At 49.8% G+C, this 13898-nt stretch overlaps 1 protein-coding gene across 8 annotated transcripts in view; it reads right to left on the bottom strand.

The window, feature by feature from the left end:
• KIF17 (kinesin family member 17) overlaps positions 1-12240 on the bottom strand; it is a 49456-nt gene extending 37216 nt beyond the window's left edge. For 7 of the 8 annotated variants that reach the window (XM_073316719.1, XM_073316722.1, XM_073316721.1 and 4 more), the window contains exons 1-3: positions 10872-12240; positions 1418-1564; positions 233-334 (exon numbers count right to left, since the gene is read on the bottom strand). In XM_073316719.1, the coding sequence (XP_073172820.1) occupies positions 233-334; positions 1418-1564; positions 10872-11114 (492 nt within the window). In that variant the 5' untranslated portion in view covers positions 11115-12240. The remainder of the gene's footprint in view (positions 1-232; positions 335-1417; positions 1565-10871) is intronic. The other variant, XM_073316724.1, reaches the window with a different exon arrangement.
• Positions 12241-13898: the final 1658 nt, after the last annotated feature.

Here is a 13898-nt window from a genome sequence, read left to right as displayed (position 1 = left end):
CTCAAACAACAAAGGAAAGTATGAGATTTGGGGGAATGGGACCAGACTGTAGATAAAACTCACTAAACATAATAAAAACAATTTTTGTCACATCCCAAATGCTTCATGTTTCAGTTTCTGCAAAAACTTTCTGCTGGGTTCTCCCATTTCTATTAGGCACACGTGATAACAGCAGTCAGAGCAAATTCAAGCATATCCTCATTTAGCCATAATGACTTTATGATCTCCTCACCTCCAACTTTTGCTTGGTGTCGGCTCCCAGCAAATCTCTTATGTCTTCATTGTAGATCTCCAGGTAAGAGACTCTCACCAAGAACTTGGTGTTTTCAGCACACTGTACAAAACCAAGAGATTGGATTTTAGGGGAAGTTTTTCAAAAGTGCCTAAGGGAGTTAGACACCTAAACGCCAATTGACTGTCAGTGTCAGTTGGGTGCCTGACCCTCCTTGACATATTTGAAAATACTTAGTCTGCAGATTAACTATTTAGTTCACATTATACGGGACCTTTCAGATTGTACATACTGCTGTACAATACACAGACACTGAGAAGTGTAGACCTAGTGTGGTGGGCTGGTTTACACTGGTAAATACCCAGCATCGAGATGAATATAAACCACTGTATTAAGTAATGTGCGTTAAGACCTTTTAATATTCAGCTTGGAGTAAAAGTATCTTACCCTTCTCTAGCACCTTTCAGCAGAGGGCTTCATAGCACTTTATAAACATTAATAACTTAAGCCTCACAACTTCCTAAGATTTAGGCATTATCCTAGTTTTACTGATACGGAAACTGAGGCCGAGAGAGAAACACTAATTTGCCAAAAGTCACACAGTAAATGTGGTAGAGCTGTAATCAGTACCTAAGCCCCAAATCTCAGGGACTCTGTTGGCCTATTCATATGCCCACTACTGAATCATACATAGCCAATCAGAACTGCATTCAGTGCTCATGTACTCATCATGTGAAGTTCTTGGCAAGTTGACAGGAGGTCTTGTGCTATCTTCCCACCCACAAATTATCAGTAGGAATGGTCTTGTGGCTAAAGCACTGAGGAGGAACTCAAGAGATCAGAGTTCTATCCCAGCTCAGCGGCAGCCTTCCTTTGTGATCTTGGGGAAGTCATTTCCCTGCTCTGTGCCTCAGTTTCCCCATCTGTAAAATGGGGGATAATACTTCCTTACCTTGCCATAAAGTTGTGTGGCTAAATACATTAATGTTGTGGGGCTCAGATACTATGGTGGTGAATACTGTAGAAAAACCTATTAATAAATAGCTTATAACATATCGACCCAGAGCCTCAAAGATATTTAGGCACCTAACTCCCATTGAAATCAATGAGAATTAGGCACCTAAATACCTTTGAGGATCTGGGCCATAGTCCCTGCTACAGCAGCCATTTCACTTCACTACATACCTGTACGCTCTCAAAAACGTGTTCAAATGCTCTGGGAATTATGCCTTTCTGTGTAGGAGGGTCCACAATGCCCTGCATGGTAAATGACTTCCCACTGCCAGTCTGGCCATAGGCAAAAATGGTGCCATTGTAGCCCTCAGTAACACCCTAGAAATTCAAAAAAACATAAAGATAATAGCCATTATCTTCATCCTTCACATGTTTTGAATCAAGCTGCTAAGATTCTATTCTATCACCTTGTCATAAATATAAAGGGAAGGGTAAACCCCTTTGAAATCCCTCCTGGCCAGGGGAAAGCTCCTCTCACCTGTAAAGGGTTAAGAAGCTAAAGGTAACCTCGCTGGCACCTGACCAAAATGACCAATGAGGAGACAAGATACTTTCAAAAGCTGGGAGGAGGGAGAGAAACAAAGGGTCTGTGTCTGTCTGTATGCTGATTTCTGCCAGGGATAGACCAGGAATGGAGCCTTAGAACTTTTAGTAAGTAATCTAGCTAGGTATGTGTTAGATTATGATTTCTTTAAATGGCTGAGAAAAGAATTGTGCTGAATAGAATAACTATTTCTGTCTATGTATCTTTTTTGTAACTTAAGGTTTTGCCTAGAGGGGTTCTCTATGTTTTTTAATCTAATTACCCTGTAAGATATCTACCATCCTGATTTTACAGGGGGGGATTTCTTTATTTCTATTTACTTCTATTTTTTTATTAAAAGTCTTCTTGTAAAACACTGAATGTTTTTTCATTGTTCTCAGATCTAAGGGTTTGGGTCTGTAGTCACCTAGGCAAATTGATGAGGCTTTTTACCAAACCTTGTCCAGGAAGTGGGGTGCAAGGTTTTGGGAAGTATTTTGGGGGGAAAGACGCGTCCAAACAGCTCTTCCCCAGTAACCAGTATTAGTTTGGTGGTGGTAGCGGCCAATCCAAGGACGAAGGGTGGAATATTTTGTACCTTGGGGAAGTTTTGACCTAAGCTGGTAAAGATAAGCTTAGGAGGTTTTTCATGCAGGTCCCCACATCTGTACCTTAGAGTTCAGAGTGGGGGAGGAACCTTGACATGGTGGCAGCGATGGGAGTAACCTGAAATCATTTTGAGATCCAGTTGAGATTTTTTGAACTAGAAATACAGATTTTAAAAAGGAAATTTTTTTTCCTTTGGAAAGGAAGTCCAGAAAGCAGCTGAAACTGAAAGCAGCTTGTTTTTTCTCTGCTTTGTGGCCAAGCAGAGACAAAAGGGGATTATCTTTGTGAATTGCAGGTTTTCTTCGCCTGGAGGCAGGGTACTTAACTCCTGCAGGGAAATTCACAGTCTTCCAACCCACAGGTTTTTTTTTTCTTCCTAAAAGTAAATAGGGGGTGTGTGTTCTACCCATTTGCTTTTTCTTTGGGCTGGGTAAGCAGGTTTCCAAGTAGTTGGAGGTTTTTTGCTTTAATTTGGGCCCAGAGCAGAGACAAGGGAATTGTCTTTTTCTGTAGGCTGACAATCACTATCAGAGAATAGGTATTCTATTCCAGCACAGCAAAATTTTACAGCCAAGTTTTGTTTGTTTATTTCTAAACCTCGGGTGTAAAGTTAGCTAAAAACAGAGAGGTTAGAATGACAAAATCTGCAGCTCGACTACAGCTGGAATTAGCCAAATTTCAGGCTGAGGAAAAACAAAGGGAACATGAAAGACAGATAGAACTCATGCGGCTGGAGAAGGAGGTAAAGGAGGCTGCCCACAAGAGGGAAATGGAGGCAAGGAAGCATGTGGAGGAGGAGAAGGAAAAAGAGAGGAAACATGTGGAGGAGGTGGAGAGGATAAAGGCCCAGCAGAATATACCAACAAACCCTAGCAATCCTTCTCCAGGTACCACTTCCCATCCCAGAAAGTTCCCCACCTACAAGGCAGGTGATGATACTGAGGCCTTCTTAGAAAACTTCGAAAGGGCCTGCCTTGGGTACAACATCTCTACTGACCAATACATGGTAGAGCTGAGGCCGCAGCTCAGTGGACCCTTAGCTGAGGTGGCAGCTGAAATGCCTAAAGAACACATGAACAAGTATGAACTGTTTAAATCCAAGGCGAGAGTCAGAATGGGGATAACACCCGAGCAGTCTCGTCGGAGGTTCAGAGCCCTAAGGTGGAAACCAGACATGTCATTTACCCGACATGCCTACCACATTGTGAAACACTGGGATGCCTGGATATCAGGAGCAAGTGTTGAATCTCCAGTAAATTTGCCCTTCCTAATGCAAATGGAACAATTCTTAGAGGGTGTTCCTGAGGAAATAGAAAGATACATCCTAGATGGGAAACCCAAAACTGTAATCGAGGCAGGAGAGATTGGAGCCAGATGGGTGGAAGTGGCAGAGAAGAAGAAAACTGGTCGCAGTTGGAGCGGAGACCAGAAGGGACAACCCCAGACCCCACCCTATTACCGGGGGCCGCCCAAAGCCCCACCTACCTCCCAAAGAACCCTCCAGACCCCTTATTGTCCCACCACCCCGTTCTCCAGCAACCCTCCTCGCCCCAGTGACCCGTCAGCTGGACGATGTTTTAAATGTAACGAGCTGGGGCATGTAAAGGCCAACTGCCCCAAGAACCCCAACAGATTACAGTTCATTGCACCGGAATCACACCAGAGGTCCACAGGCCCAGATACCTCCCAGATACCCTTGGAGCAGAGGGAAACTGTGAGTGTGGGCGGGAAGAAGGTCACCGCGTGGAGGGACACCGGAGCACAAGTGTCAGCTATCCATGCTTCCTTAGTGGACCACAATTTAATCAACCCAGAGATCCAAGTGACGATTCAACCCTTCAAGTCCAACTCTTTCAATTTGCCTACAGCCAAGTTGCCTGTCCAGTACAAGGGCTGGTCAGGAATGTGGACTTTTGCAGTCTATGATGATTATCCCATCCCCATGCTGTTGGGGGAAGACTTGGCCAATCATGTGAAGCAGGCCAAGAGGGTGGGAACGGTCACCCGCAGCCAGGCTAAACAAGCCGTGAGGCCTAGCTCTGTTCCGGAAACTTCTATCAGGACCCGGTCAGAGGTGATGGACCCGGACCCCAGGCCAATGTCTGCAACAGCAGTAGTGGATCCAGTCCCGGAGACCCAGACGGAACCAGTCCCAGAACCGGAACCAGCCAAACAACCAACACCAGACCCAGTGTCAGCACTGAATCCAGTACTTGCAACCTCAACACCAGAGGGCCCCATCGACCCTGAACTGGCAGCAGCCGATAACCCGACACAAGAGGCTCAGCCGGAGCCTGAATCCCAACATAGTGCACCAGCGGAGAACGGTTCACAGTCAACAGAAACAGCTCCATCCCCTATATCGCTTCCAGAGGGACCAAGCCTAGGTCCACAATCCAATGAGGGACTGATGTCTCCAGCATCAAGGGAACAGTTCCAGACCGAACAGGAAGCAGATGAAAGCCTCCAGAGAGCTTGGACGGCGGCACGGAGCAACCCACCGCCTCTCAGCTCTTCTAATCGATCCAGGTTTGTTGTAGAAAGAGGACTTTTATACAAGGAAACTCTTTCTGGTGGACACCAGGAAGACTGGCACCCTCAGAGACAGTTGGTAGTTCCAACTAAATACCGGGCCAAGCTCTTGAGCTTAGCCCATGATCACCCTAGTGGCCATGCTGGGGTGAACAGGACCAAAGACCGTTTTGGGGGGGTCATTCCACTTGGAGGGAATGGGCAAGGATGTTTCTACCTATGTCCAGTCTTGTGAGGTGTGCCAAAGAGTGGGAAAACCCCAAGACCAGGTCAAAGCCCCTCTCCAGCCACTCCCCATCATTGAAGTTCCATTTCAGCGAGTAGCTGTGGATATTCTGGGTCCTTTTCCGAAAAAGACAGCCAGAGGAAAGCAGTACATACTGACTTTCATGGATTTTGCCACCCGATGGCCGGAAGCAGTAGCTCTAAGCAACACCAGGGCTAAAAGTGTGTGCCAGGCACTAGCAGACATTTTTGCCAGGGTAGGTTGGCCCTCCGACATCCTCACAGATGCAGGGACTAATTTCCTGGCAGGAACTATGGAAAACCTTTGGGAAGCTCATGGGGTAAATCACTTGGTTGCCACTCCTTACCACCATCAAACAAATGGCACGGTGGAGAAGTTTAATGGAACTTTGGGGGCCATGATACGTAAATTTGTAAATGAGCACTCCAATGATTGGGACCTAGTGTTGCAGCAGTTGCTCTTTGCCTACAGAGCTGTACCACACCCCAGTTTAGGGTTTTCCCCATTTGAACTTGTATATGGCCATGAGGTTAAGGGGCCATTGCAGTTGGTGAAGCAGCAATGGGAGGGATTTACACCTTCTCCAGGAACTAACATTCTGGACTTTGTAACCAACCTACAAAACACCCTCCGAACCTCTTTAGCCCTTGCTAGAGAAAACTTACAGGATGCTCAAAAAGAGCAAAAAGCCTGGTATGATAAACATGCCAGAGAGCGTTCCTTCAAAGTAGGAGACCAGGTCATGGTCTTAAAGGCGCTCCAGGCCCATAAAATGGAAGCATCGTGGGAAGGGCCATTCGTGGTCCAGGAGCGCCTGGGAGCTGTTAATTATCTCATAGCATTCCCCACCTCCAACCGAAAGCCTAAGGTGTACCATATTAATTCTCTAAAGCCCTTTTATTCCAGAGAATTAAAGGTTTGTCAGTTTACAGCCCAGGGAGGAGACGACGCTGAGTGGCCTGAAGGTGTCTACTACGAAGGGAAATGTGCTGGTGGTGTGGAAGAGGTGAACCTCTCCATGACCCTTGGGCGTATGCAGCGACAGCAGATCAAGGAGCTGTGCACTAGCTACGCGCCAACGTTCTCAGCCACCCCAGGACTGACTGAACGGGCATACCACTCCATTGACACAGGTAATGCTCACCCAATTAGGGTCCACCCTTACCGAGTTTCTCCTCAAGCTAAAACTGCTATAGAACGGGAGATCCAGGATATGTTACAGATGGGTGTAGATCCGCCCCTCTGAAAGTGCATGGGCATTTCCAGTGGTTCTAGTTCCCAAACCAGATGGGGAAATACGTTTTTGCGTGGACTACCGTAAGCTAAATGCTGTAACTCGCCCAGACAACTATCCAATGCCACGCACAGATGAACTATTAGAGAAACTGGGAAGGGCCCAGTTCATCTCTACCTTGGACTTAACCAAGGGGTACTGGCAGGTACCGCTAGATGAATCTGCCAAGGAAAGGGCAGCCTTCACCACACATCTTGGGCTGTATGAATTTAATGTACTCCCTTTCGGGCTGCGAAATGCACGCGCCACTTTCCAAAGACTTGTAGATAGTCTCCTAGCGGGATTAGGAGACTATGCAGTCGCCTACCTTGACGATGTGGCCATATTTTCGGATTCCTGGGCAGACCACCTGGAACATCTACAAAAAGTCCTTGAGCGCATAAGGGAGGCAGGACTAACTGTTAAGGCTAAGAAGTGTCAAATAGGCCTAAACAGAGTGACTTACCTTGGACACCAGGTGGGTCAAGGAACTATCAGCCCCTCCAGGCCAAAGTGGATGCTATCCAAAAGTGGCCTGTCCCAAAGTCAAAGAAACAGGTTCAATCCTTCTTAGGCTTGGCCGGTTATTACAAACGATTTGTACCGCACTACAGCCAAATCGCCACCCCACTGACAGACCTAACCAAAAAGAAACAGCCAAATGCTGTTCAGTGGACCGAAAAGTGTCAGAAGGCCTTTAACAAGCTTAAAGCGACACTCATGTCTGACCCTGTACTAAGGGCCCCAGACTTTGACAAACCGTTCCTAGTAACCACAGATGCGTCCGAGCGTGGTGTGGGAGCAGTTTTAATGCAGAAAGGACCTGATCAAGAATTCCACCCTGTAGTGTTTCTCAGCAAAAAACTGTCTGAGAGGGAAAGCAACTGGTCAGTTACTGAAAAAGAATGTTACGCCATTGTCTACGCTCTGGAAAAGCTACACCCATATGTTTGGGGACGGCATTTCCACCTGCAAACCGACCATGCTGCACTGAAGTGGCTTCACACCATCAAGGAAACTAACAAAAAACTTCTTCGGTGGAGTTAAGCTCTCCAAGATTTTGATTTCGACATCCAACACATCTCAGGAGCTTCTAACAAAGTGGCTGATGCACTCTCCCGTGAAAGTTTCCCAGAATCAACTGGTTAAAATCGTCCTTGAGATGTGGAAAATATTGTTAGTCTTTATGTACTTGGTAGTATATTTAGAGATGCATGTGTCTTATTAACTCTGTTTTTCCTAGAGCTCCAGGAAGAAATCCCAGCCAGTGTTTCACCCTAGCTGAGATTTGGGGGGCGTGTCATAAATATAAAGGGAAGGGTAAACCCCTTTGAAATCCCTCCTGGTCAGGGGAAAGCTCCTCTCACCTGTAAAGGGTTAAGAAGCTAAAGGTAACCTTGCTGGCACCTGACCAAAATGACCAATGAGGAGACAAGATACTTTCAAAAGCTGGGAGGAGGGAGAGAAACAAAGGGTCTGTGTGTCTGTCTATATGCTGGTTTCTACTGGGGATAGACCAGGAATGGAGTCTTAGAACTTTTAGTAAGTAATCTAGCTAGGTATGTGTTAGATTATGATTTCTTTAAATGGCTGAGAAAAGAATTGTGCTGAATAGAATAACTATTTCTGTCTGTGTATCTTTTTTGTAACTTAAAGTTTTGCCTAGAGGGGTTCTCTATGTTTTTGAATCTAATTACCCTGTAAGATATCTACCATCCTGATTTTACAGGGGGGGATTCTTTATTTCTATTTACTTCTATTTTTATTAAAAGTCTTCTTGTAAGAAAACTGAATGCTTTTTCATTGTTCTCAGATCCAAGGGTTTGGGTCTGTAGTCACCTAGGCAAATTGATGAGGCTTTTTACCAAACCTTGTCCAGGAAGTGGGGTGCAAGGTTTTGGGAAGTATTTTGGGGGGAAAGACGCGTCCAAACAGCTCTTCCCCAGTAACCAGTATTAGTTTGGTGGTGGTAGCGGCCAATCCAAGGACGACGGTTGGAATATTTTGTACCTTGGGGAAGTTTTGACCTAAGCTGGTAAAGATAAGCTTAGGAGGTTTTTCATGCCTAACAGTGATTTTATGGGGAAGAAGAGAAACTGCAGGGTGAGCAAAGAAATTGCTACGCCATCTGTAGGTGGATGGAACGCAAGCACCTGAGCAGGAATTTTGAATTTCTTCTGGAAAGTCCCATGGGATCTTTAATCTCTACAAACCAAGGACTTGGTTTTACAGCTCATCCAAAACCCAAAAAAATAAAAAGAATGGAAAACCTGAAGCGGAAGAAAAGTAGGGGCAAAAGACAAGCTTCTTAGCTCAGGCCATAGACTAAGAGAATAAAATAAAATACATTTCACTCCTGTATAAATGCGCTGGTTTCTCTCAAACCCCAGGGGCTGACAGAACACAGAAGGTCAAAACAGGAAGGGCCAATTGATTATAGGATAGAAAATTAGGATACTTTTGCTGTAGGTCAGAAGATACTCTGAGGACTGGAGAGACAAATGGAACTCCAACTGATTATAAAGTGGCTAAAAGGGAAGTTTTAATCCTAGAATAATGATAAGAATGTTATTTCTCATCTACTCACTCAAAGTCATCCTTTGCAAAGCTGGCTAAAGGAGGGAGTCACCTTTCCTTCCTTCCTTCATTCCCATCTCAGCAAAACATGAAATAGATATAACTTTACGAATCACCCATTGGGTGATGGATTTTCTGATTTTTAAAAAAACTGAATGCAAGATTCCCCAGATGTGATGGCAATAATAACTAAAGCAGAGAGTTTGAAAAATATGAACCATATACCAATTCACAAGAGACTGAAATATGGTTAGGGAGAGAGGCTGTGAAGAGCTGTAAATGAGGTATGTGGCAAAGCCCTGGTGAATTGCTCAGCCCCCTGCTGTGAAGCCCTCCCAGCCCCCTGCTGATTGAGGTCATTCCCTCCTTTGGCAGCTTCAGAGATGCCTTTGAGTGAGCAGAGGAGAAATACCATGCTAATGTTCTTCGGTTTATTGTAGTGGTTTCCCTGCAATCATTTGAAGTCCTGGTTGTCCCGTCTTCTTCCACTGTTGGGAAGGGGGAAGAGTATTGGACTTTCTACCCAGGTGTTGTAACTGGACACTGCTCAGAGGCTCCATCTTTCATATCGGCCTTTGGCTAGTAGGTGTTTGATACATGTAAAAGTACCATGCTCTCAGCAAATTTGCAGATGATACTAAACTAGGAGGAGTGGTAGATACGCTGGAGAGCAGGGATAGGATACAGAGGGACCTAGACAAATTGGAGGATTGGGCCAAAAGAAATCTGATGAGGTTCAACAAGGATAAGTGCAGGGTCCTGCACTTAGGACGGAAGAACCCAATGCACCACTACAGACTAGGGACCAAATGGCTAGGCAGCAGTTCTGCGGAAAAGGACCTAGGGGTGACAGTGGACGAGAAGCTGGATATGAGTCAACAGTGTGCCCTTGTTGCCAAGAAGGCCAATGGCATTTTGGGATGTATAAGTAGAGGCATAGCCAGCAGATCGAGGGACGTGATCGTTCCCCTCTATTCGACATTGGTGAGGCCTCATCTGGAGTACTGTGTCCAGTTTTGGGCCGCGCACTACAAGGAGGATGTGGAAAAATTGGAGAGAGTCTAGCGAAGGGCAACAAAAATGATTAGGGGTCTGGAACACATGACTTATGAGGAGAGGCTGAGGGAACTGGGATTGTTTAGTCTGCAGAAGAGAAGAATGAGGGGGATTTGATAGCTGCTTTCAACTAACTGAGAGGTAGATCCAAAGAGGATGGTTCTAGACTATTCTCAGTGGTAGAAGAGGACAGGACAAGGAGTAATGGTCTCAAGTTGCAGTGGGGGAGGTTTAGGTTGGATATTAGGAAAAACTTTTTCACTAGGAGCGTGGTGAAACACTGGAATGCGTTACCTAGGGAGGTGGTAGAATCTCCTTCCTTAGAGGTTTTTAAGGTCAGGCTTGACAGAGCTCTGGCTGGGATGATTTAGTTGGGGATTGGTCCTGCTTTGAGCAGGGGGTTGGACTAGATGACCTCCTGAGGTCCCTTCCAACCCTGATATTCTACGATTCTATGATTCTATGACAATTTTCAAATCAAGATTGAATTTTTTTCTAAAAAATCTGCTATAGAAATTATTTTGGGGAAGTTTCATGGCCTTTGTTATACAGGAGGTCAGACTAGATGACCCCAATGGTCCCTTCTGGCTTTCAACTCTATGAATCAAGGAGGCATTGCTGCATGAGGTCACATTCAGCGGGTTTTCTTCATAACCATAAAGATTAAAACTTTGTAGGATTTTTTAAAGGAAGTTTAAACTCTGCAGTAATTGATGAAAAGGCCTTTCTTGCCATTGCCAATCTCCCAAGTCACCCATTCTCCATGGAGAGCCTCTGTGGCTCATAGATTACTTTTGGCCTCACTCACCTCCACCAGCGGATAGGCAATTTCATTGTAGATCTGTTCAGTGTTGTGGCCCTCATAATATGCCCCATCAAAGGTGAACTGCTTTGGGGGCTCATCAGTGGCCCCAGGGTTCTGGATGAAGCACTGGCCCCGGGTGCTGTCCATGCTGACCACGGCCTTGCAGCTGAGCGCCTTCTCTCGCTCATTCATGGGCCGGCAGCGCACAATGACCTTCACCGCCTCCGAGGCCATGTCCGAACTCATGGTACAACTCTGCCACCTGCAGAGGAGCTTTCAATGGTGCTGGACGGTTGGAGCGAGCCTGGTTCAGGGGCCACGATCCCAGCTCACCCCAGTGGGGAGGCAGGGACTGGGGGAGGCAGCATCAGAAGGGCAGGGGCAGCTTCGTATGGTGCTGGAGAGACCCTGGCATGGGGGGAAAACACTCATTCACGCCAGTGGGGTGGCAGGGGCTGTGTGAGGCAGTGGCAGGAGTGTGGGAAGTGCAGGGGCAGTTTTTATGGCATAGGAGAGCTGGGGCAAGCCTGGCACTGCGGTGGGGGGTGTTATCCCTACTCACACCCGGGGGTGGCAGGGACTATGTGAGGCAGTGTGTCAAGGGCAGGGGCAGTTTCTATGGCGCTGGAGAGCTGGGGCGAGCCTGGCACGGGGTGGGGTTGGCAGGGACCGTGTGAGGCAGCGGCAGGAGTGGGGAAGGGGGGGCAGTTTCTATGGCGCTGGAGAGCTGGGGCGAGCCTGGCACGGGGTGGGGGGGGGGTTGGCAGGGACCGTGTGAGGCAGCGGCAGGAGTGGGGAAGGGGGGGCAGTTTCTATGGCGCTGGAGAGCTGGGGCGAGCCTGGCACGGGGTGGGGGGGGGTTGGCAGGGACCGTGTGAGGCAGCGGCAGGAGTGGGGAAGGGGGGGCAGTTTCTATGGCGCTGGAGAGCTGGGGCGAGCCTGGCACGGGGTGGGGGGGGGGTTGGCAGGGACCGTGTGAGGCAGCGGCAGGAGTGGGGAAGGGGGGGCAGTTTCTATGGCGCTGGAGAGCTGGGGCGAGCCTGGCACGGGGTGGGGGGGGGTTGGCAGGGACCGTGTGAGGCAGCGGCAGGAGTGGGGAAGGGGGGGCAGTTTCTATGGCGCTGGAGAGCTGGGGCGAGCCTGGCACGGGGTGGGGGGGGGGGTTGGCAGGGACCGTGTGAGGCAGCGGCAGGAGTGGGGAAGGGGGGGCAGTTTCTATGGTGCTGGAGAGCTGGGGCGAGCAGGGAGGCGAGGCAGTGGCAGGAGGGGGCGAGCCTGGCTCCCCGGCCCCACGCCGGCTCGAAGGGCGCCAAGCAGTGGGCGGGCAGGGGGCAGCTGTCCACCCTGGCCGGGGCCCCGCCCGCTAGGGGGCGCGAGGCGGCTGCGGCGGCGCCGGGCTGGGGGGCGGGACTGCCCGCAGCGGGGGCGAGCCGGGCGGAGCCGACCTGGACCAGGCCAGAGCCGGGCCGCCGGGCAGGGCAGCAGCGCCGAGCTCCGCTCCCAGCCCCCGCCGCGGCGTTCGCCGTTACCAAGGGGACCAGGGAGCGTCGCGCAACGGTGCCCCGAACTCTCTGCCGCAAGAGGCCGGGCGAGGGAGCGTCACCCAATTCCCATCCCCGCTCTCTGCCGAAATACCGCTGCAGGCCCCTGGTCTGGCTGAGCGGAGCCGCCCCCCGGGCTCTGTGGGGGCGGGGGCGGAGTGAGGGGCTTCTCCAGGGAATGTCGCAGCCTCTAGCTGTGGGGTGCAGGGCACAGGGAGGCCCAGTGCAGGGAGCTGGGTGGCAGTGGCCAGCATAAGGGGCAGGTGCTGCAGGTGGAAGGGCGCTGCACCCCCTCAGGGTGGTGGGTGAAGTCTGGCTTGTCTAGGCTATTTGTGGGCTAGGAGGCCACAACTCCAATTAAAGAGCTGCAGGGACAGCCCAGGCCACTTCCCTCCTGCCCTGCTGGGAGCAGTCAGCACTCCAGGGCCCTGGGAGCGAGCACCCCCCTGTACCAGCGATGGCCTGGCCAGGGCAAGCTGTCATATGGGGAGGGCTAGCTTTAGCCACACTCCTGTTGTGATGGCATAGAGGAACTTTCCTTCTATATGCTGAAGGGCACGTGGTGCAGAGCCAACTCTGGATTTTGCAGAGGAAACTCTCAGGAACTGAGGGGAGGACTTGGTGGAATACAGATGTTCCCCTGCTCTAATCCAGATTCTGCCATTTGAATGCTGCAGATCAGAGATGGGAGGCTTGAAGGTTCTGGGGGAGCACGTTGCAAAGCCATCACATGCTGCTGCAGCTTCAGAGACATTGCCTTTCTCCCCTGCGCCTTCCAATGGTGGAAAGAATCTGACCCTTGGATTGGAGTTTCTGCCTAGGTCCTACATTCCTACATGTAACACCTCGGGACCTGGTTGTCCTTGATATGTTATTCTGAGCCTGGTGAAGACTCACCCCGGACTACAGCAGCAATGGCTGCAGAGGCTCAGGATGCCGCTTCCCAGAATGCCTTTTTGCCACAGATCTGCCCCTCCTCTTACTCCTGAGGCTCTGCCCCCCCGGCCAGGGCGGAAGCAGAAGCTGGAGCCTGGCCTGGGGTAAGAGTGGCCCAGGGAGCCTGGGCAGCTGTGGGGAGCCATGAACCCTCCACCTCTCTGAGCAGCGGGTCCGGGGGGGGGGGGGGTGGAGACATGGGCTGGAGTGGCTGCTCTTGGGGGCCCCCTGCCCCAGGCAGATGGAGGGGCCTGGGCTCCCCTTCCTGGCTCCAGCTTCTGGGGGGCGGGGCCTCAGTGGGAACAGGCGGGGCCATGGAGGGGACAGGGCCTCGTGGCTCCCCAACTATTAGGAAGACTCTGTCACCCCTGCCCGGAGCGCAGGGCAGAGACAGAACACGCTGGAAGCTACTGCCACAGCCAATCAGAAGCCAGAACTCAGAGACAAAGAGTTTGGCTACATTTGGAGAAGCATTGCAGCCTGGGAGGTGCCCCTTCAACTTCCCATTGTTCCCCAAGGGAGACTGCAATCCCTGTTGGTGGCTACTGAGTCA

The sequence above is a fragment of the Lepidochelys kempii genome, chromosome 18, assembly GCF_965140265.1.
Source record: "Lepidochelys kempii isolate rLepKem1 chromosome 18, rLepKem1.hap2, whole genome shotgun sequence".
NCBI classification, from domain to species: domain Eukaryota; kingdom Metazoa; phylum Chordata; order Testudines; family Cheloniidae; genus Lepidochelys; species Lepidochelys kempii.
Note: the sequence above shows the minus strand (reverse complement) of the source record. Positions and strands in the feature narration are given on the sequence as shown.